General features: G+C 33.6%; 1 protein-coding gene across 1 annotated transcript in view; it reads right to left on the reverse strand.

Moving 5' to 3' along the window:
• Window positions 1-23750, reverse strand: part of LOC131844165 (protein ECT2) — a 30612-nt gene that overhangs the window by 5913 nt on the left and 949 nt on the right. Inside the window, exons 2-16 of the mRNA XM_059192965.1 lie at window positions 18292-18499; window positions 10893-11028; window positions 10114-10326; window positions 6606-6749; window positions 3886-5460; window positions 3446-3577; window positions 3083-3365; window positions 2814-2929; window positions 2299-2426; window positions 1783-1953; window positions 1550-1665; window positions 1310-1470; window positions 791-931; window positions 583-706; window positions 157-311 (exon numbers count right to left, since the gene is read on the reverse strand). Of these exons, the coding sequence (XP_059048948.1) occupies window positions 157-311; window positions 583-706; window positions 791-931; window positions 1310-1470; window positions 1550-1665; window positions 1783-1953; window positions 2299-2426; window positions 2814-2929; window positions 3083-3365; window positions 3446-3577; window positions 3886-5460; window positions 6606-6749; window positions 10114-10326; window positions 10893-11028; window positions 18292-18499 (3803 nt within the window). The remainder of the gene's footprint in view (window positions 1-156; window positions 312-582; window positions 707-790; window positions 932-1309; window positions 1471-1549; window positions 1666-1782; window positions 1954-2298; window positions 2427-2813; window positions 2930-3082; window positions 3366-3445; window positions 3578-3885; window positions 5461-6605; window positions 6750-10113; window positions 10327-10892; window positions 11029-18291; window positions 18500-23750) is intronic.

Raw genomic sequence — 23750 nt, forward strand, 5'->3', positions numbered from 1 at the left:
CTTTCATTATCGACACGTCTTAGCCAATCGCTGTGACTAGTGTATAGATACGAACTTCTTAATTAAAAGAACCTACAATGTAATCAGTATTATAAGTACATAATTTGTATATTATTATCGTGCATTTAAATTTAATTAAATATTTTAAGTACGTACCGCATCGGCTTTGCAGACAGTGTTAGCCATCTGTCGACAGAGCTGACGGAGAAAATGTGACTTATCGACCGTCTCATCAGTGATCATGAACGAATACAACTTCTCCTTTAATTCTTGGTTACTGCGGCACATTAGCGCGAACACATTGTGACAATCTGAAAATTATATATAAATATTTATGCATATTACAGTAATGAGTCACCATTAAAGAACTTTAAATCAGAATTGTTCAATTGTAATGTGTTTATTTAAAGACTATGAAATAACAAAAATTTTAGTGTAGATTTTTTGAATCAGTACAATATAAAAAAAATGGTTGATTAAACTAAATGACAGATATTTAAGATTTTGATCAATTTTAATATTAAAATCTTTAGTTTCATATAATAGAATAAACAAGCACTATATTGAACAACATTTCCATACCTTCTGCTTCTCTTATATCGACCACGCGCTTGACAGTACTCAATGGCATCAGTGATATGTGCCGGTACGGTTTACTCGACCGCATCGTACTTGTTCCATTAGTAGGACTCTTACTATTGAATGCCTGCAAAAAAAATATACAATTAAATATAGACATGCACATAATTTATTAGTTATATAATAAGTGGAATAAAAGTACATCACTTACTTTGGATCGTTTTTTGCACACTTCCATTGTGTCCGTGAAGAGAAACAATACAAGATGATCCCCTCTGCCGGATAATTCTTTAGATAATTCCACAACTTCACAGCGCGCGACAAATGAGCGATGAGAAGATACTAGATGGGGCTGTTGATTTAAGAAAACATACAAAATGTTAATGTGACTATAAATCATAGAGATAAATAACATTTTATCTACATGGGGATATTTTGACATATAACATAACTAGTGACAATACATTTTGGGCAAGAAATAAACAAAAACAATCTTAGGGACAGAGACAACAGCTACTGTTACACGTACGCTCATTGCGTGCTAATCTGCCTTCATACGGGAAAGAAGGCTCGCGTGTAAGGCGTATTGCCGCATATTGCATGCGTTCGTTACTGCAAAGTGACCGGTTCTTTTTAATCGTGGTCAGTTAATTTTTCCCGATCATTCTAACAAAGACCCTGATTAAAATTAAATGTACTATATAGATAACATAAGGTAAGAAGTGTTTACCGGACATTGTTCTATATCATGATAAATGTCGAACATTTGTAGTTGTCCTTCGGTTTTTCGTTTATCTTCGTTGATATGCGACATAACTTCACGGAGGCCTGCCAGAGCTGACACTAATGCTGAGTGATCCGGGTTATTTTTGTGCGTATGTTTAAGTATATCTGCAAGGCACAGTAAAATATGTAATTAAATTGTATTTATAATTTCTAAAGTTTATTAAATAATATAGAAAATACCTACCATCCAGTAATAAACTTATACTTGGTAACCGTTGCACTGGCCTTATTAAGAGCTCCTGTAGGCTTTGCCTTCCGCACTCTGGTTTAGTCTGACAGATCTTCAGGAATGCATGAAATCTGTAATTAAATTTGTAGTTACTTCCTATTTCCACGTGTATAGTGTGATAGTTTTAGATAATTAGATAGTGACGAATATTCTATAAAACAGTATATTCGCAGCTGAATATATTGTACCTTGGGTTCTCACGATCGCATTGTTGTAGCATCTCCTTGGTGTTTTCAAAAAAGTTAATGAAGGGCGGATAAGCTTTGAGCATATCGGTTGTATATTTAAGCACGATGCGGCCGATGTTTGCTTCCTCGCTCCAGTGTGCCTGCGTGTATCTTAGTTCCTCCAACATGCGCCTATATATATAAACATTATTTTGTAATAATAATAAACTAGAAATTATGAATTTAAATGGGCCATGGTCATTTGAATTAAGCTATACTTTTGTGAATAAAAAGGTCACGTTGCTACCAGTGTAGTTCCTCAAATCTAATAGATCTACCAACAAGCGGTTCCATCTGGAAACCATTGTAGTTAATTCCTGGTGAATGTGTCTGGATACATGAAATGAGTTGACCTCATCCTCATACTATCATCCTCTACTGATGCTCCGCTAGCGTGTACATAATTAATACATAGGCAGGTACACCATTATATATGCATCTATTAAAAAAAACAATACCACAATCCATTATACTCACTGATGCAATTCATATATAGGCGGTAAATTTCCAAATATATTTCTTAATTCTGTATTGTTGAGCAATGCTTGATATTTCCCATTACTGTTGTCTTCCTCCACCATTTCTTCTAACGGTTGTTTGAACATCTTCAAAGATAATAACGCAATAGATTACTTATCATGATTTAAAATTCACTTTATAGTTGTAGCACTTTTTAATTGATGTGGTTATTTGATTAGAAATGCTCTTTATGCATATCACGATCAGGCGTATTAATATTATTTTTTTAAAGAAGATTGATATATAAATTAATATATTAATTATTTTAAATTTATATTCGTACTATTGTTTACTCTCCAGTTAAGATTTTGAATTAACTCGAATTCGCATAACACAGTCCCCGTTACTGAACTATTTTGGTGATATAAAAATAAGTAAATAAAATAAAATAAATTTTTATATGCAATACAATTCTAATACTATATATCTTTGGTAAGTTTAAGAAATTTTGAAAAAATAAAATATTAACTTACCGTGACTATAGTGTGGAGTATTCCTACATAATTCGATTCCGTTTGTAGTAACTCCATAAATACTTGTTGGCGGGGAGACATCAACTTACGCACTACATTGTCGGGTACTTCTGACTCTGCAACTGACAATGAGACATGACAATGTGTACATTTATTTACAAAACAGTTTTCATAATTTTAATAATAATAATAATCATAGGATCAGCGTCCCGATAGGTTCGTAAAACCCTCAAAAAGTTAACAAGTGTGCATATTAAAACAGCGGCTACCTTCGAGTAGTTGTTTCCCGACTGGCGAGGGAGTGCTGATGTCGAGTAGGTTTTCTGAGAGGTTGAGCAGCACGGTGTCTCCGACGGAGGAGCGCCGCTTGTGCAGCGCCGCGTCGCCGCCGCGCAGCTTGCGCTTGCGGAGTCGCTGCAGCTGCGACGGCGTGCCGGCCGCGCCCCCCGCGCCCGCCGCGCCGCCCGCGCCGCCCGCCACCTCCTCGCCGCCCGCGCCCGCGCCCGCCGCCGCGCCGCCCACGGACGACCGTCGCGACACCTCCTCCAGGTACTGCGCATCGAGCATCACTCGTTAAATAGTTCCTATGACCAGAAATTTAATATGCAGATTAAGAAATAGGCATTACTTACATCTTTGAATAGGTAGTCCTTTTCGTCCTGCGCCTCCTCGTTTTGAACGGAGGCCCAAAACCACTCCGCCTTGACGATGTGCACTTGCTCCGCGCACTCCGGCAACACGATGGTGTTGTGCTCGTCCACCACCTGCACGTGAGTTTCAGGTCATAACATGAATTGGACGCGTCGTCGGCCACCACCGAAATTCTAAACGGCCCTGCTCGACTAGTCCTCGTTTAATTTATATATATAATAATAAGTAGCAGACCTAGAAGTGCACGACCTACGAAGCACCTATTGTATAGAATAGCGGCAGGTCATTCGAAGATACATGCATATACCTCCTACTGACTCGACTCTGATCGAGCGCTATCTCTAAATGAAGTACGGTGACGAACACCGGTGATTTGCGCGACAAGCTTAATATTTGGTATTGAATTAAATTGTGTTAGTACCGGCAGCGATATTCCATGGCATTGCGATATGGCGCGGGCGTCGCGGGGCGGGGGCGCGGCGGCGGGCGGCGGCAGGGGGCGCGCGCCGGCGGGGGAGGGGGGCGGCGGGGCGGGGGCGGGGCCGGGGATGAGGGAGGGGGCGGGGCCGGGGCTGAGGGAGGGGGCGAGGCAGAACGCGGCGTGTCGCGCGCGGGGACCAGTCGCCCCAGGGAGGGGGCCGCCGCGGAGCCAGACGCTCTGTGGTGTTTTAAATAATATCGAGTCGTCCAATTCATCTACGGAAAACTCTGTTGTTGGTGTTGTCGGTGTTCTCGGTTCCGTACTGTCCACGGTATCTACTTGCACAGGAGAAATATCAAAGTTCATTTCGTCGAGATCTCTCTTCGGCGTGGAAACATTCCTCAAGTCAGCAGGAAGGTGACATGCATCGACTTCCACCGTGTTGCGTTCAGCTCTCTTCTCGTATTTCTTTTTGCGTTCGCTGCGAAATGAGGCCGTAAACGATTTGACGCTTCTGCGAAGTTTCGAAGCCGACATTACTTTTTTAGAACTGCGTATGGATGCGAATGAAATGTCAAAGAAACCGGACTGTTTGCTTGTATTTATCGAGCAAATGGATGTGTTATCGTCTTCCCTGATAGGGGATGATGTGGAGGCAACGTATTCTCCCGCGGGATCGGTAGGTTTTACGCTGTCCGGGCTTACAGGTTCCACTGTAATGTCTCCTGTAATTTTTGAAACTGAATCTTTTTTTGTTCTCTTAAATATTGTTGGTCTGTTTTTAAATTTAAATGAATCCTTGATTTTTAATCTCTTTATCGATTTCCAATTGTTATCCTCACTTTTATCGGGAGAAACGTTGGCATCTATGTTGCTAATTTGAAAATTTGAATCTGTAGAATTGCGACTTCTCTTTTTGCCAGAAGAAATGGTAGTATTTGAGTGTTGCAATTCCTTACCACCAGTCGAACTTGGTAGTAAAAAAGCGGCTTCATCTTTGGAATCTAAATCACATAAACTTTTTGTGAATGATGAATGTAGAGAACTAGTCTCCGTTAAACAGTCAACTAAATTAAAAACATTCATAGACTTATTTCTAAAAACTTCTCTTTTATCTTTTGAATTGAATCCTGCATGGCTACGTAGTAGGCTAGATACAAACATGTTTTCTTTGTCATAGGTCCCATATTTCCGAATATCTACAGGATCTGAATTCAATATACTTTTATTATTGTCATTACATGGCGATATGTCGTCTGTAAATGCTTTCCCTACAAAACTAGGAATACTGATATCAGTTTGATCTTTGGATATTGCTTGTTGTATTCTAATACTGTTCCTTGCAAGTTGAACACGAGCCTCGCTCTGACTTCCAGAAAGTTCTTTAGAATCATCCGTTTGTTTGGGGCTACCGCGGCGGCCTGAGAGCCTGGCTGATAGTCTACGGTACAAAGAACTTTTGGGTGTAGATTGCGAGCGACTGGAAGTGGCACGGGATGGTTTCGCCGAGGAGGGGGTACTGGGGTGAGGTGATAGGATAAGCGAACGACCGTAAGTCTCCCCATTGGCCATTACCTGAAACATGTGTGAAACACACCACGCAATGATGTAATGAAGCCATTCCAATATAAACATGCATGACGATAGTTATTATCGTAACATAGGCAGTTAAACACAACAAGCTATCAATATATCCATTTTTATGTAACATTTATGAGATTATGAGGAACATAGTCAGCCTTTTTGGTTATTTGTCGATGCAGATATAAATACACACAGAAGAAAATAGTAGAAAATTATGTAGGTACCTATTAGTTATTATCCCTTTGACTAGTGCACGGGTGCAATTTGACAGTAAGCACACAACATATGTAGGTATATTATGCCTTTTTTGTACAATGACAGCTAATGTAAACATACAAATGACTATATACATAATGAATATTCACATATTATTATACTTATGATGAATGAGATAATTATGCAAACAAATGACACAATAGTGAACCGAGGAATGAATGTGACGTCATAACAAATGATAAATGAAAATAAAAAAACAATGAAAAATCAATGGGTCGACTTTACGCCGTGTGGAATGGAATGGAGGGATGCTCTGTTACGCTCCGTAACAAAACAAAACGTGTATTTTAAATTATTAAAATAAAGGTGGAAAGACTCTTCTCACAAATTAACATAACATAACGAAAATATTAAAAAATATACGACATTTGAAAAACGGAATCAACGTGATTATCAAAGAAATGTGGAAGAAATCTTGTATCAAAACATAACGCTATATTATTGACATTGCCGAATGAACGATAATAAATGTTTGCACGCAAATTGTTAACTAAACAGTGACTGACATTGGAATATTATCGAATGTAATTCGTCAAATGAAATAAGAGGGGGAAGGTATGTCATAACTAAATCAATATACCATATACAGTGTCTACAATATTACTAAACTAAAAGTGATTTGTGTTGCCATATGTAACTAAGTGCATGCTGACTTCCTATACCATCCTTAAAATTAGAAGCAAATATAGCAATATAGTATACATTGGTGTAAAATATTTGAGGGTATTACTATGTGAAATATCTAGTAGAAATAATAGTCTGGTTTACCTTCTACATTAAATAAAAGACAACTAAAACTGTAATGAAGTAATATTAAAATCATGTATAGGTGGTTATAAAATATATGGAGATATACTCACGACGTGCGTGCACTCAGGGTCGTCAATAGTGCAGGTGGAACCGCCGTTGTTGGCGAGCACCTCAGCCATATGTTCCGTCTCATCCTCGGGGAAACCCACAAAACATATGCGGGCGCCCGCGAACAATTTGAGTTTGTGCTCTTTCTGTAATTATTACATAATTTAATTAATATGTTTAAATATCTAAAGTAATTTTATAAACGTAAAAGTAACATTGTCTGTAATGATTATCGATGAAATTCAGCCTTTAACATATTTTTACTGGAGTGTAAATATTACAATGATGACTATTGATGACTTAATATAATATTTACACTCTTAATTGTACATTTGACTATACTTAATGTTCATTGTATACTAGAGTTTGTAGGTTTTTGTGTTACTGGAAAGTTAATCTTACGGATGTAGAATTTCTCATACGGGCATATTTATTTATTTATTTAATAATAACAATAATAACACATGCTAAGGCGATACTAGACATCTGCCAGATAAACTTAGATAATTTTTTTTTTTAATATTTAAACGATATACATAGAAACCGGTCCTGTGAACTTGGCACACGATATTAAAAAATCGACTTTTTTTTTTAGAGTTCTGACATCCTTTTGAATAGTTCTAGAGTTCTTTATAATCATTTTAAATAGTTCCGATGTTTAAATTAAAAAAAAACAAATTTTAAAAAATCGTGCGCTAAGTTCACGCAGCGCACGAAATCACGAAAATCACAAATTTCTTCGGAGTTCTAGCTTGCTTTACAATAGTTCTACAGTTCTCTATCAGTTATATCAATAGTTCTAGCGATTAAAACGAAAAAATCGATTTTTGAAGTTTCGCCGCGTCCAAATTATAATTCATATAAGAAAAGATCAATTTCCGACGCGAGTTCTAGCCGATCTGATAATAGTTCTGGGCAGCATTCTCCGAGTTCTAGAGAAAAGCTTCATAACTTTTTCCTGGAAAATAATTATTTTGCAAGTTATTGCAAAAAATATAAATCTACAAAAAAAAAAATTACGAGTTCCAGCTGATCTGATCGGAGTTCTGGGTAGCGCTACCTGAGTTCTATCGAAAAGTCTAATAACTTTTTCCTGTGAAATAATTATTTTCCAAATTATCGCCATTTTTAACTTTTCATGACTGACTTATAGGAGAATTTTTTTACGAGTTCTAGTCGATCTCATCGGAGTTCTGGGTAGCGCTACCTGAGTTCTATCGAAAAGTCTAGTAACTTTTTCCTGTAAAATCATTATTTTCCAAATTATCGCCATTTTTAACTTTTTAAGGCTGACTTATAGGAGATTTTTTTTTTACGAGTTCTAGCTGATCTGATCGGAGTTCTGGGTAGCGCTACCTGAGTTCTATCGAAATGTCTACTAACATTTTCCTGTGAAATAATTATTTTCCAAATTATCGCCATTTTTAACTTTTCATGACTGACTTCAAGGGAGAATTTTTTTTACGAGTTCTAGTCGATCTGATCGGAGTTCTGGGTAGCGCTACCTGAGTTCTATCGAAAAGTCTAGTAACTTTTTCCTGTAAAATCATTATTTTCCAAATTATCGCCATTTTTAACTTTTTAAAGCTGACTTATAGGAATTTTTTTTTTACGAGTTCTAGCTGATCTGATCGTAGTTCTGGGTAGCGCTACCTGAGTTCTATCGAAAACTCTAGTAACTTTTTCCTGTGACATAATTATTTTCCAAATTATCGCCATTTTTAACTTTTCATGACTGACTTCAAGGAGAATTTTTTTTACGAGTTCTAGTCGATCTGATCGGAGTTCTGGGTAGCGCTACCTGAGTTCTATCGAAATGTCTACTAACATTTTCCTGTGAAATAATTATTTTCCAAATTATCGCCATTTTTAACTTTTCATGACTGACTTCAAGGGAGAATTTTTTTTACGAGTTCTAGTCGATCTGATCGGAGTTCTGGGTAGCGCTACCTGAGTTCTATCGAAAAGTCTACTAACATTTTCCTGTGAAATAATTATTTTTCAAATTATCGCCATTTTTAACTTTTCATGACTGACTTATAGGAGAATTTTTTTACGAGTTCTAGTCGATCTGATCGGAGTTCTGGGTAGCGCTACCTGAGTTCTATCGAAATGTCTACTAACATTTTCCTGTGAAATAATTATTTTCCAAATTATCGCCATTTTTAACTTTTCATGACTGACTTCAAGGGAGAATTTTTTTTACGAGTTCTAGTTGATCTCATCGGAGTTCTGGGTAGCGCTACCTGAGTTCTATCGAAAAGTCTACTAACATTTTCCTGTGAAATAATTATTTTTCAAATTATCGCCATTTTTAACTTTTCATGACTGACTTATAGGAGAATTTTTTTTTACGAGTTCTAGTCGATCTGATCGGAGTTCTGGGTAGCGCTACCTGAGTTCTATCGAAAAGTCTAGTAACTTTTTTCTGTAAAATAATTATTTTCCAAATTATCGCCATTTTTTACTTTTCGAGACTGACTTGTAGGAGAATTTTTCTTTTGACGAGTTCTAGCCGATCTGATCGGAGTTCTGGGTAGCGTTACCTGAGTTCTATCGAAAAGTCTAGTAACTTTTTCCTGTGAAATAATTATTTTCCAAATTATCGCAATATTCCAAATATCTTGAAAAGTTAAAAATGGCGATAATTTAGAAAATAATTATTTTACAGGAAAAAGTTACTAGACTTTTCGATAGAACTCAGGTAGCGCTACCCAGAACTCCGATCAGATCGACTAGAACTCGTAAAAAAAATTCTCCTATAAGTCAGTCATGAAAAGTTAAAAATGGCGATAATTTGGAAAATAATTATTTCACAGGAAAAAGTTATTAGACTTTTCGATAGAACTCAGGTAGCGCTACCCAGAACTCCGATCAGATCAGCTGGAACTCGTAATTTTTTTTTTGTAGATTTATATTTTTTGCAATAACTTGCAAAATAATTATTTTCCAGGAAAAAGTTATGAAGCTTTTCTCTAGAACTCGGAGAATGCTGCCCAGAACTATTATCAGATCGGCTAGAACTCGCGTCGGAAATTGATCTTTTCTTATATGAATTATAATTTGGACGCGGCGAAACTTCAAAAATCGATTTTTTCGTTTTAATCGCTAGAACTATTGATATAACTGATAGAGAACTGTAGAACTATTGTAAAGCAAGCTAGAACTCCGAAGAAATTTGTGATTTTCGTGATTTCGTGCGCTGCGTGAACTTAGCGCACGATTTTTTAAAATTTGTTTTTTTTTTAATTTAAACATCGGAACTATTTAAAATGATTATAAAGAACTCTAGAACTATTCAAAAGGATGTCAGAACTCTAAAAAAAAAAGTTGATTTTTGAATATCGTGTGCCAAGTTCACAGGAGTATAGAAACCATTAGAAACAATCATACTCAAAAATACAAATATTTGCATCATGCGAAGAATCGAACCCACTACCATCGGTAGTCAGGTGGAAGAAATTATATTTTATGCAATAAAATGTGGTGCAAAATACGTAGGAAACTCACAATTATAGCATCATCAGTGGCGGAGAAGGTGGGGTCATCGCGGCGATCCCAGCAGGCTTCCACCCATGATCTCGCCAGTATGGGCAACCCAAAGCCCGATGCGTAGCGGTACTTACGACCGGTGGCTGCCGTCGCTATTAGGTGCGTCATTTTAACGCACGTATCTTTGCGTATCGAGCCTCCCATATAGTGTATTAGTGTTATCAGGTACGTCTGTTGAGAATATTTATAAATTTATTTACTTATATTTAACAAAATTAATATTTCCCTACTTCATGTTACTATCTGTGTTGCAACAAATATTTTTTTGTGACAAATATTTAGCTTTACCCTAAATATTTGCCACAAAACCGTGTATAAATCTTAGATGAGGGGTGCCATTGGCAAAACTGTATAAAATTCAATGTTTGTATTTCAAGTTTTAAAATGCTTTCAGTTTGAAAAATGTATGGTATTAAGGTTGCGCTCTCTTGAAAAAATACACTATATATTTATATAGGCTTATATACATACGTTACACTGATTACAATCATTTCTAACATTCACCCAAGTTAGTGTTACCCCTAAATTGAGTAAATGTTTTATTCCATATTTTTATAGCTATTTACCAATCATTTACTAATAGGTACGATTAAGAAATATAAGATCTTATATTTTATAAACAATATTTGATAGCTGAGAAAATGTATTTTTGCAAATAGTGCATTATAAAGAGAAGAAATACTAAAGAAAATATGTAATATGATTTATAAGGAGAATAAAAAAAAAATCATACTAACAAGTTCATCTTTTTTTCGGAATCCAGAGAAGCAGATTACAGCGCCGCGCATTGCCATTGAATAGAGTGGACGAGTGTTCGTTGGTTGTGGCTCGTCGCGCTCTGCCATTTGCAGTACGGCTGTTGGACCCAACACCCTGCGCAATAAAAACAATTGAAGGTTGACAAAAATTTGTTGTGTTGCGAAAATGGAGAAAATTCTTCTTTTTTTAATATGAGACATACATACAGACGGCATATGCTTAAATGTAGGAAAATGATGTCAACATATCGTCGATTTTTTACCTATGCCTAATTCTCAAGTAAAATGAAATGCAAGTCAATGTCGCACATCAAGGTTTCCGAACAAATAATGCAAACAGGTCTTTATTTTAATTTATATGATAATTATTTGTCTAAGTATGAGGTAATTGTGGATACAACGGTATGGTTTATACCCATAAAAAAAAAGAACCCAGACACTAAGTAATTACAAGTTCCTTGGTTTGTTTATTACATCGGTGCGCACAAATTAGTTTGCCTGCGTGAAAATTGAAATAGAAATATAATGCTATTTTTCCACTAATAATATGCCTTTTATCAACCGTAATTATTGCAGATTTATTTCTTCAGAAATTTCATAATCATGACATGCTTCTAGATACAGATATAATTTAAATCAAAATAAAACTGTAAAACCATGACCTGTTAAAACCATACAATCATGGTAGACACACACACATATACATATATATATATATATATATATATATATATATATATGTATATATATATATAGTACTTGATTATTCTGGTTTCCGTCTCTACGATAAATATACATGGCAAGATTTTATTTATAGGATACAATTTGTCCCCAGAGACATGAATTAAAGTGTCCATGAATGCGGTGGGCGGCGGGAGCGATCCCGGTACTATTTGCCTGACATCATAGAATACCGCATACACCGCCGGTTTACGTGTCGCTATAGAAATAGTTGATGAGTTACATTACACTTATAAACAATTAGTAACAACAAAATTTGGCGAAAATTTATTTTAATATGATTACTCTTAGTCAGTAGTACTTCAGTGAGCACCATACGATGGTATCCAGGAGGCATCGAGTTAAGGTCGTACTAACTGATAAGTAACAATTACCCAAACTGTAATATAGTTTTGCTCTTATAGGTCATCTAGATAACACAGTGTGTGTGCAAGGTTGGGGTCAGTCTCGAGAGATACAGCACAGGAAATTAATTTATTTTATTGCAGATCTCGACTAATTATATAATAGATTTCAGATCAGTTCCTCTGCTAAAGATTTGTCTTAAGGGTATTTTCAATTTAAAATTTCAATTATATCTCATTTTTGAACTCGTACAAATATAAACTATTATCAGAGTTGTATGTTAGTGCTTCTGCATAGATAAAATACGTATCGTAAATATGGATCCTAAAGGAGATGCAGAGCTAGTGCGATTGCACTTGCAAAATTTTGCAAGTTTTAGTATAAACAATGTTTGATATATTATCATATCAACAACAACTACTATAAGTAGTACTGTTATGTATAAATTCACTGATGTTTACATGTTTTTTTTTATAAACTGTAATTATTTGATAATTTTCGCTTCAGTTACTTTAATAGATAAGAATGTAAAGCACGATGTAGGTACATTTTTAAGTAATCAATTTTAATCTATACATATATAAAATTGGAGTGTCAGTTTGTAATATTGAAATAACAGTTTTTTACTACATGCGTATGAATATAAATACGGTACATACACCAAAATATTTTTTTTTACAAATTTTGTAACGTTCCTCCTAACGGAGGATCCTCATCTAAACATGGCTATGCACTTGGGTTGTTTCCTACAATTCTTTTAATTTTGCAATGAACTCAAGATAATGTTTTAAATTTATTTTTACAGAGTTGGTGTGTATTCCCGATTACTATTACTGAATTTGAAGACGTTCACAGTGACATCGAACCAGGACCAATTAAGAATGTGAGAAAAATCTTCATTCAATAGGCTAATGGCACAGCGAAAATGTGATACTTCACCCTAGATATATTCATACGAAGATTAATTTGTTTTTATTGAAAATGTTTTGACATGGATCCATCCACAACAACATATAAAACATGCGAGAAATTAAATTAACTGAACCATGTGTATTAAAAACAAAGCTATATACAAAATTAAGACAAACTTTGTATATAACTTTAAATTTTATTATTAAAAGCAAACACTCTATCGAGATAACATCGACAGTTGATAATGCCGTGGTGTGACGGTATGTAGTTTTTTATATTAACAATAATTTTGAAATAATGCTATTAAAGTTCAAATTAGTACTAATAGTAATTAAAATACAATTATTTGCAAATACTCGTCACTTCTTCTTCAAGCTCGGAATTGAAAATACAATTTGTAATTACACTCAACATCTAGGTAAATGCATAATACGCTGCAAATGTGTTACATTAAATTGTATTATAAATAAAAGCATTGACTATTTGTAAGACATCTTATGCAGGAAAGTGAGTGAATTCTCGTAATCATAATAACAAAGAAACATCTTACGTGTTGCAATTTAAAGAAACTAATTCAGGTGTTTTGACTTCTAAAGTAGCCACTAGGTCTTGAGGGGGTTCCTCTTCCTCCGGAGTAGGTGGCAACCGTGTAGGACCCATCGTCGACACATTCACTATCAATCAGACTAGTCACACGCGCACTGTCTGCGTTATACACCAACTCCGCTACCACTTAACAACATTATAAAAGTACACTCCGTTCTCTAGCATCCAAGAATCGCATATGCAATATCCGTCCACATTTTCGTTTATTCGTAGATGGAAACATTAGTTTAACCGAGAGGAACGCGACTAAATCGAGAAACAGTTGATCCTATTCGTATATTGCGGTTGCCGCACAAACAAAGGCGAGCGGCACGCGCGTTATGCGTTTCACGTTAGATTGAAAAACAGTCGTGAGGAATGTGAGGCCGAAAATAGCAAGGAGCGTCGCGTGGCCACAAGGGCGACCCTCGTAGTAGAGCGTTGAGCGTCGCGCGGCGTACTCCCAATGTCCAAGCGCTCCCTCTGCATACGTACGCACACCTTTATTTACATCCTTCCATGAAATACAGTCACCCATCATGTAACCGTTTTATGAGTGGAAGGTGTGTAAACAACGTCCAGTTCATGTTTAGAACTAACGAGTCTGGTGGTTTTATTCCATAAAAAAACGATTTCTAGAAAGATTTTTTATTGGACAACATTATTATTAGCTCACTTGTCAGAAATAAGTAATATTTGACAAAGAACTTTTCCAGGAAGTTTAATACTGGCGACTAACTAAATAAAAATTCAACGAGATATTCATTTAGAATATATCGATGAATATACATAGGGATCGGACATCCTCCTCCACTTCTGAATTCAGTAAATAAGGCTGGATGTCAGTAAAGTTACATGGGTCTAAATTTCAGATGCCACTATCCCATATCAAGCTATACTTATAGCAGTCCCGCGCTACTATTGATATTTTGGTATGGGATACAGGCAGTTTTTTTATTTAATAGGTATGGCTAAAAGGCTGACAACTGGACTGATGATAAATGGTACCGATACTTGTATACACGAACAGCACTCATATCACGTTGTATACACGAATATCACGTTATCATTTGCCGCTGCCTTTTATTCCATAAAATATCACTTGACTTCTGTCATCGTTCAATCAAAACACAGCATACAAGCAAACTGTTTGTGGACTGAAATAGGTGAGACAGAGGTGCTCTACTCACGCAGACGATTTTTACAAACTCTACCTCGGTCAATTTGATTGAATTTATATCTAACAAAAAATCAAACATGGCATAAACAAAACATATAATTACGTCTTATCAGCATACTTTAGTGTCGACTTACCACTTCAAACAGAATACTATTATTGTAGTATAACTTCTCCCTTTCCAGTTCCTTGCTGAATTCTGATACGTTAAAATAATATAATACTGAATTATATTAGAACACATCAAATGAACTCAAATTAACAAGTCAACGATAAGGTATATTATAGTATAGTATTTTGCCAAATTGGCACTCAGTAACCATACAGAAACACGATAGTAGGTAGTTCAGAAGTTAAACCATATTATATATATATATATATATTATTAATAAAAGAAACTTGTCACATGACAGGTTGTTGAACTTTGCAGAAATATTAAAAATACAATGAAAAAATATGAATTGGCAATGTTGAAGACTCTCAAAGAAGGCATAAACGAATGATAATGAGAATTTTAAATACGAAAATTGTAGCGGTACTGAGGATGGAGGCGGCGTTGTTTATAGAGCTCGTAAATCTGCAATAAGCCGGCTAGCATCCAGCACTGTTTTTGGCATTCCGCAACTCAACGACGCACTGACGCTTCGCCCAGTGTCATGCTGTGACTGCGATCACCACTGCTCAACTAAGTGAGTCACGTCTTGTGAACGCATTTCAAATATGATTTTCACCCAACGCACAAGAGTATTATATCAGCTAAATCTTTACTTCTGAAAATTGTATACTGACAGGTTAACTTACAAATTGACGTGAATTAATCAATATAGATTAACAAATATAATCATTATAAAGAAACGTAACACTGAGATTCTGTATTAAACAGCTGTGTATTCACGTTTTTGTTAGAACAGACGAGGACGAGGCCATAGGGATACTTCTGTTAACCTTAAAACGAGATTTATCAGAATCTTTAATCTTAATGAGTTGTACTATTTTTGAATGGCTGGACGTCACAAATGGTGTGCTATAGTTACTACTTGTGTATATCGCTGTAGATGAAGGCAACGCAAGACAAAAAGGCGTCAATTTAAACGCGTAACAAAGTATCCGTCACGCTCGTTAGCACTCTCGCAAACGGTCGCGTACAGAGCCAAAATAAATGGCAATAACGATCCGTGTCGTTACCAGTACACTCACTACGCACAATTGACACTTTACTATTTCAATTAATTATCTTAGATATAATATTTCACAGTGATGATGTCATTTACGTACACGAAACGCATTGTACCCTTAAGCTAAGGTGCGTGCTATGAGACACATTTTAAAACTATATAATTATCATTAATGTCTTAAAGTTTAAAAAGACAGAATTTTTATGTGCTGTTATTTAATAAATTTTTGTATAAATTTTTATGTTTATATGTGCGACTGTTTTTGACCCTAAATTAGACACTGCAATTACTAACTGACACTCACTATATTTTATTGAGAACTATTGACAAAAATTATAACGATAACGTTTGTAGAGTTGATAAGAACTGTATACACGAAGTATTATGGTGCGCTCCTTCTCGATAATACCATCTTAATTTCAGTAAATAGTTTTCTAAACGCAAGCGGTTTAATAGTGACACAGTTATTAGGTACCATGTGTATCGTCTATATTTGGATTTTTTTTTTATTTAGGTATTTTGGGTTATCGTCAGTTGCTTGGAGCTGTAGTATTGTGACCTACATAGATCTATTGTGCTCGCCCTTTTACAGAGTTCGCTACCTAGACCCGTCAGGAATAAGAATTGAAGGATATTCTAAGGAACGACGGTTTTATATCTCCTCAAGATAGACTGTAAACTTTCCAAAGAAGATATTAGGTTTATGCATGAGTGGTCTATATAACCACATAGGATGTGTTTGGTGATACAACCATTTCTATATACAGTGGTGGTCATATAATTAGAAACACTTCTTATGAATAAAGAAAGTAAAACTTAAACGTACAAATTATCGGAAAAAATATATACATTCAATAATTCATAATCATGCAATAATATAGCCACTCAAATTAAAAACTCATTAAATAGATAAAATTTAAAACATATTTTACTTTCAATTACAAAATCAGTCTTACACATGTAGAAGTTTATTTTCTGTTACTTGCCGAAACTTACTACTTGGACACCTAATTAGAAACATTTTAAAAAAAGCATCAATATATCGTTCTTTGTTTGGAATCGGAGAATAACATTTCTTTCTTGCCTTTTTCTATTATTTTGGCGGCAATTCAAAATTTAATGTGAACTGTATTTTATTCTAAATGGGCAAAAATAAAAGCTGTGACGCGTCAACTAGGCAAATAATTGTAAATATACATGTAGATCATAAATGGGCGTACAGAAGAATAACTGAGCATTTAAATTGTTCTATTAAGAAAGTTTTTAATGCAATTAATTATTATAAAACACATGGCTGTCATGATACTATTGAAAATGTTCTTAGAGAGGCTCAGCCAAAAAAATCCTCTCCCATAGAAGCTATGCTAATCGTCCGTGTTACTCAAAAAGATCGATTAAAAGATTCCAACCAGATTAAAAATGAAGTTTTTTTGCCTGATGACCCGAGAAATATCTCGTCAAGACTGATACACCGAAGATTAGTTGAAGCTACATTGTTTGAAAGAACCTATCGAAAGGTCCGCTTCTTACCAAGCAATACCGAGAGAAGAGATTATTATTCGCTAAAAAATATGGTAAATTCCGATGGAAAGTGCTATGTTAGATATCCTGTAAACAATGCTTTTAATTATAAATACACAAGAAGTATAGCCAAGCACGGTGGCGATAATATTAAAGTTTGAGGATGTTTTTCCGAATATGGTTTTGGACTCGTTCGGAAGATTGAAGGTATAATAATCAATGTCAACATAAAAATATGTTAAAGTACACAATGATTCTCTACTCGGACGATCATTTGCCTGTAACCTGGATCTTTCAGCATGAGAATGACTCTAAACACACGGCTAATAGCGTCAAATGTTTCCTTAGCGCAGCGTATATCCGTTTTAGACTGGCCAGCAAATGGTCAGGATTTAAACCAGATAAAAAATCTTTGATATATTGTTAAAAATAAAGTGTTAAATTAACGTAACACCAGTCAAAACGAACTACATGAAGCATTTGTTGATGCATGGAATTCAATCCCCCTATAAAAATATATGAAATTGATTGTATCAATGCCATGTCGTTGCAGTGCTGTTATTGAAAATAAGGAATACGCCACTAAATATTAATTGTAACTATTGGTAGGCTGTGGATAGTAGCTATTTCGTAAAAAAAATAGTTTTTATACGTTTTTGTTGTTGTTTCTAATTAGTTGACCACTATTGCTCGTACTTAAAAACTGATTTAAATGTTTGTTCGTAATGTAAAATTGAAACTGCTCTAGTGTAATAGGATTTATATTGTTTTTCTAATAAATGATGAATCGTTGAACATATTATTGTCCTATTTATTGTTTTATTACAAAATAAAAATGATTGCGGTGAAGTATCTTACATAATGTCAAGAACCGTTGGTAGTGTTTCTAATTATGCGTCCACCACTGTATATCACATCTCACCTGTATTTTGCTCTGTGTGCAGCGTCGAACAATTCGCCATCAAACATTGAAGTAATGAGATAGGACGTCGGCGCCGGTGGTGGTTGTGACGGCGGCAGCGTGTCCGGGCTCGGCGCCGCCGCCACCGGGCCCAGCCGTTCGCTCGCCGCTCGTACCCTCTCCCATTCCATACACGAATCATTTAAATATACTACCGGAGTCGATGTACCTGGTGATCAGATTAGATATTATATTTATGTTACTATAGACATATACTATACCTATAGTAATTTTAGGCCTGTTAAAACGTTAACATTGCAGATATATTAATAGAAATAAAGTATATTAAATTAATATTTTGTAGGGAATGAAGACAGTTCAAAGAAGAATAATTAACTTATGCCCGTATTGCTGCCGCAGAAGAAATAGTTATGATAATTATAGTTTAATTTGTTATAAACTGCGACTGTTCTATTATGCTTATATATATATATAAATTGATAATTGATAAATAATACTAAAATTTATGAAAATGTTGGACAATTACAAATGGATTTTCAAATTGATACATATTCTAGTACGACGCGAGCGCTACATACATACGTAGGTAACATATAAGTATATTACTCATACATGTATCATATACTATATGATATATGTATGAGTAACAAAATTTAAAAAGTTTTATCGGAAAGGGATGAACGATATTGCACATAAAAATATATATATTAATTATATAAAAAACAAATATTTATAATACTCTACTAGTTACTACTACAATATATTTATATTAAAAAAAAACAAGATGTTTAGTTACATACTCCGCAATGTTTAGAAAAATTATATAGTGATAGTAAGAAATTTTGATTAATTATAAATCATTTTGTATTCAAATTATTATTAAAAAAAACGCCTAAAATGAATTTTTCTAATCTACCACTGAGTGACTAAAATACGTTGTGAAAGTATGTACAATACAAACTACATTAATAGGATGTTGTAGAAAAATCGTAAAACAGGACATGCACTTTATAGCGTGTCTGTGTCCGGCAGTCCTATCATATTTATTATATACTAATATCTCAGAAACTATTGATATTAACCATTTTTTTAGATTTAAATATTTCTTTTCTTTGCTAAATAGTTCGAGGTGTGCGTTCGAAATACAAATATGTGAAAAACATCTTCCAAGTTTCTAAAATGAATAATACAGTTTATTAAAATATATGCAAAGATTAGAAGATAAATAATAGAAAACACTTTCTATTATTTTTCTTCAAATCTTTGCATATATTTTAATAAACTGTAAATCAGTCAGTTGTATATATCTAAAGAATCGTCCAAAACAAAATAATATAGGTTTAAAAAATAATTTATTTATGAAACTGGAAAATAAATAGCCTGAATATAGCGAGTTCTTACGAATGCTTAATTATTTGCGCAATGAAATAATGCAAAGCAAAAACGATATGCTTGATCTGAGGAAAAGATACATGGAGCGTTTCTTTGATCCCCTTAGAACTTTAGCTGCATAAGCAAACGGATGTTTTCCAACCATTGATTACTTAGTCAAATTTGAAGTCGTTACATTTGATAAACCACTCGTTTATAAGAAATGTATTAAAATAACAAACCAATTAAGTAAATCCTCTGCAATACTTGTTAAATTCTCAGTTTCGTATGAGATGTATGTGGAACGGCAAATCAATGTATTCATATAAAACAAACTAGGATATAATTACTTCATGATATCTTGATTACGTAACTGCTTTATTAATAAAGGAAATGTTCCATAGCAGAAAATGTCAATGAATGCTAAAGGAGTATCTTGACCTTAAAGGATATGTTCCTATATTTAATTATTCAGGGCTACTGAGTCATGGTTGCGACACAAGGGACACCCGGCACTTTTGGCATGTAACACCACTGGAACATTAACAAATGCAGCTAATGGTGTTTTATTTCAACGTGTCAAATTGAAGGAGGTTAAAATTAAAATAACCCATCCAACAAACCACTGCACGCTATTGAACGTTGAATTCTTTCTCACCTATCACGTTTGATTTTTAGCATTCTATTATTAATTGCACGCGATGTAGTACCTAGTAAATAAAAGAACTATAATTAAAAAAGGGAAACACTACTAATTATATAGATTTCTCTTTTCAGGATTTCGAATTGAACGCCAAAACAGACCTTTGTCATTGTCCGAAGCTTTTATTATTATTTTCAATTATAAAGGAAATGACAAATATGATTCAATTCGTTGTGTGAAGATGTAGTTGGTAATTTCAAGATAGTATCTATTGGCATGATTTGGGTGTCATAGCAAAGGAATACTTTCAAAATCTGATTATTATGTAGTTTTTATACTACAATAATACAATCGGATAATAATAGAACATGGAATCGAACTAAAATAGTTTTTATTGTGAATATTTATAAGCAAGCTTTTAATCATGACAAAATGTACAGGCATGATTAAATATATCGTTATAAGTTAGTTATCTCTTATTCATATCCTCTAGATTATGTTATTTCTTTGCTTCATTGTTTGTCATAACCATTCATAAAATAAATCAATGAACTATATATTTCACATACCGAGGGAGGGCGTTAGACGTAAAATACAATCATAAATATAAAAATTTAGGTAATTTAAACATACAGTATTTTATTTTAAACATACATTGTTATACAAGATAACTGGATCTTCCTAAAGACGATATACCAAGCATCTTCTATAATAATTTCAGAATCATACAATGCTAATACATATATATACTTATATATATTATTCAATGAGGATAATGTTTTATAAAACATCATCTCATTAAATGAAATGAAATTTCAATGTTCCAAAACAGTCAATTGTTAATGTTCGTTTTTTTGTTGTTAAAAAATGTAGGTATATATAGACATACACTTTTCATTCTGTTTATATGGGGAAAACGAGTTAGAATTAGGATGTTTATGTATATAAATTAAATATTTCAGAATCTCTATCTAAATGAAACAATACTAATTCAAAAATTTCACACCTATTTCCATTCATGTAATAAAATATAAAACAAAACACATATTGTTAATATACATCTATTGTCGTAAAACTGAAATGGTTTAATGGGTCTTTAAGTAACAAATGAATAATATTTCAATAATGGTCAAGTGATAGCAATGGAGCAGAGCACACTTTCATGGCACCAAAGCATGCGCACTCACTTCCTCCACCGAGGTAAGACCGAAGTTGCTCAACCAACGCTAGCATAGTTGGCGTACGTGCCGCGAACCACACTCTACGCCATCTGCAAATGCAGCCGGTGACCATCAACCGCATCAACAACCAGTATGCTTTGTGTCTAAAGTAAGCATTATATTACCAACATTGATTTCCTGAGTGCAAAGGCAATCTAACATTCACAATATATCACTTAAGGCATAAAAACAAACTTTTTAAAAATAGTCATAAAACCAAAATATTTTTATAATGTGGTAAGTCACTACCATTGACCAATATGTGTGACACAGTAATATATTTTTTGTTATATTTGGGAAACTATGGGACTTAGACATATTTGAATTAGGGATTTATGAAAACTATATAGGGAAAGTCTCATATAGATGGGATATCAAATATCACCCCTGATATGTTAATACTTATCCCAATATATTAATACTTTTTTTTCATATTAAAATCCATTTCACAAAGACGTAAAAACTTGTAAGTAAATATTATACACAATAACAAAAACATTTCTAAGAGATTAAAAAGATAACTGTTACTTGAAAAATACAATAAACATTACTTTTAAGTTTTAGAGATAAATTACTACTTAATAGTAATACTTAATAATTTATCTCCTGAACATAAGTTAACCAAGGAAAAGCCAAATATTTGATGAGATTGTTGTTTTTTTTTTAATTATTGGATAAAATTATATTTTTTATGACTATTAAATACAATATCCAAAACATATTGAAATATGCAATTTCAAATCTATACCATTAATAAGTAACATATCTAATATTGTATACATATACAAGGTTACTAAAATATGTAAATGGTAATCCTTGTTTATGTTGCTCCTACTTGGAAAAAATATATATTATAGATTTTTTTAATACAATCTATTTAGCATTGTATTAAAAAAACTATAACATGACTTATGGAGTTAATGATACATATAGATCAACTCCCTGTCATGATCAAGATGAAAGTGTAAAGATACAAATTTTAAGTTGGGAATAAAAGGAGTTTTATGTATTTACAATGTAATACAAAAAACTGTAATTTAAATAAATATAGAAATATATTTATTATATAAGAAGAAAACATGCCTGCGAAGAATGGGAATAGGACAGATGATATCATTGAAGAATAATCATCAATATTTCTTTTTGATTAGTTAGATTACACTATAATAAACACTAAGTGGCTTTAATATTGCCTTGGTGGCACTGGTTTATAGACATAGTTCATTTTTGTTATTCAATATGAAGAATAGTTTAATAATAGATTTATCAATGGCACAATGTTAAAAAAGCATGTAAATTGTCTTATTGTAGTCTGTTGAAATTGTTAAAATGAGTTGATTGTTTAAATTATGTTCTGGCATACTGCATATATTTTAGCAGTTAAGTTATCAACTAAGCATTCATACATCATGCATACAGTCACCTACATGAACTGAAAACTGTATAATAGAGATTATCTATGAATATTACAGCAAATTATGAATATAAGTTCCAATTTTTTAGACAGCCTGTTTTATAATTTTAATTAAATAAATGTAATTTTAAAAAGATTTATAATTCCAAAATTGAACCAATATAATTGCTACAATTATAAAATTTAGATAGTGTAGGAACAGAAATCAATATGTTGATTTCATACAACCATTTTAACTTAAAACTATACAAAGTTGGATCATACAATGAACGGTTTAATTTTGGAATTATAAAACTTTTAAACTACTATATTATGGACATAGAAAATAAATCAGGATAAATATGCAATATCCAAAGTGTAATATGCCTGTATTGTACATTTACAAAGTCACATATTTGTGACAAATATTAAATAAAAACAATAGTGTCTGCTATTATGTGGGATTTCCATAGATATCCTATGTCATATTTTTATTATTGTCTTCTAAAATATATTTACTGTATTATGCATTATGAGACCTAAATATAAAAGAAATGGATATCATTTAGATATATATAAATTTGGATTTAATATATCTAAATGATGTCTATTGCTTTTTATTTTTATTATTCTGATATTGAAGACATATTACTGGTATGCATGAGAGTACAGTACCACCTAAAAGCTAGAATAATTATTCTTAGTTGTTTTAAGAACTTAATATAAACTCATGCCCATTTCATGCATCATATATTTTGCTTATTATAGATAGATAACATGCTATTTTTTAGAGTTATACCACAACCCTTTGTTTCAAGTCTGAATGATCTGA

This window comes from Achroia grisella, unplaced genomic scaffold, assembly GCF_030625045.1.
Source record: "Achroia grisella isolate CSIRO2021 unplaced genomic scaffold, CSIRO_AGI_Agris_v1 utg402, whole genome shotgun sequence".
Lineage (NCBI taxonomy): Eukaryota > Metazoa > Arthropoda > Insecta > Lepidoptera > Pyralidae > Achroia > Achroia grisella.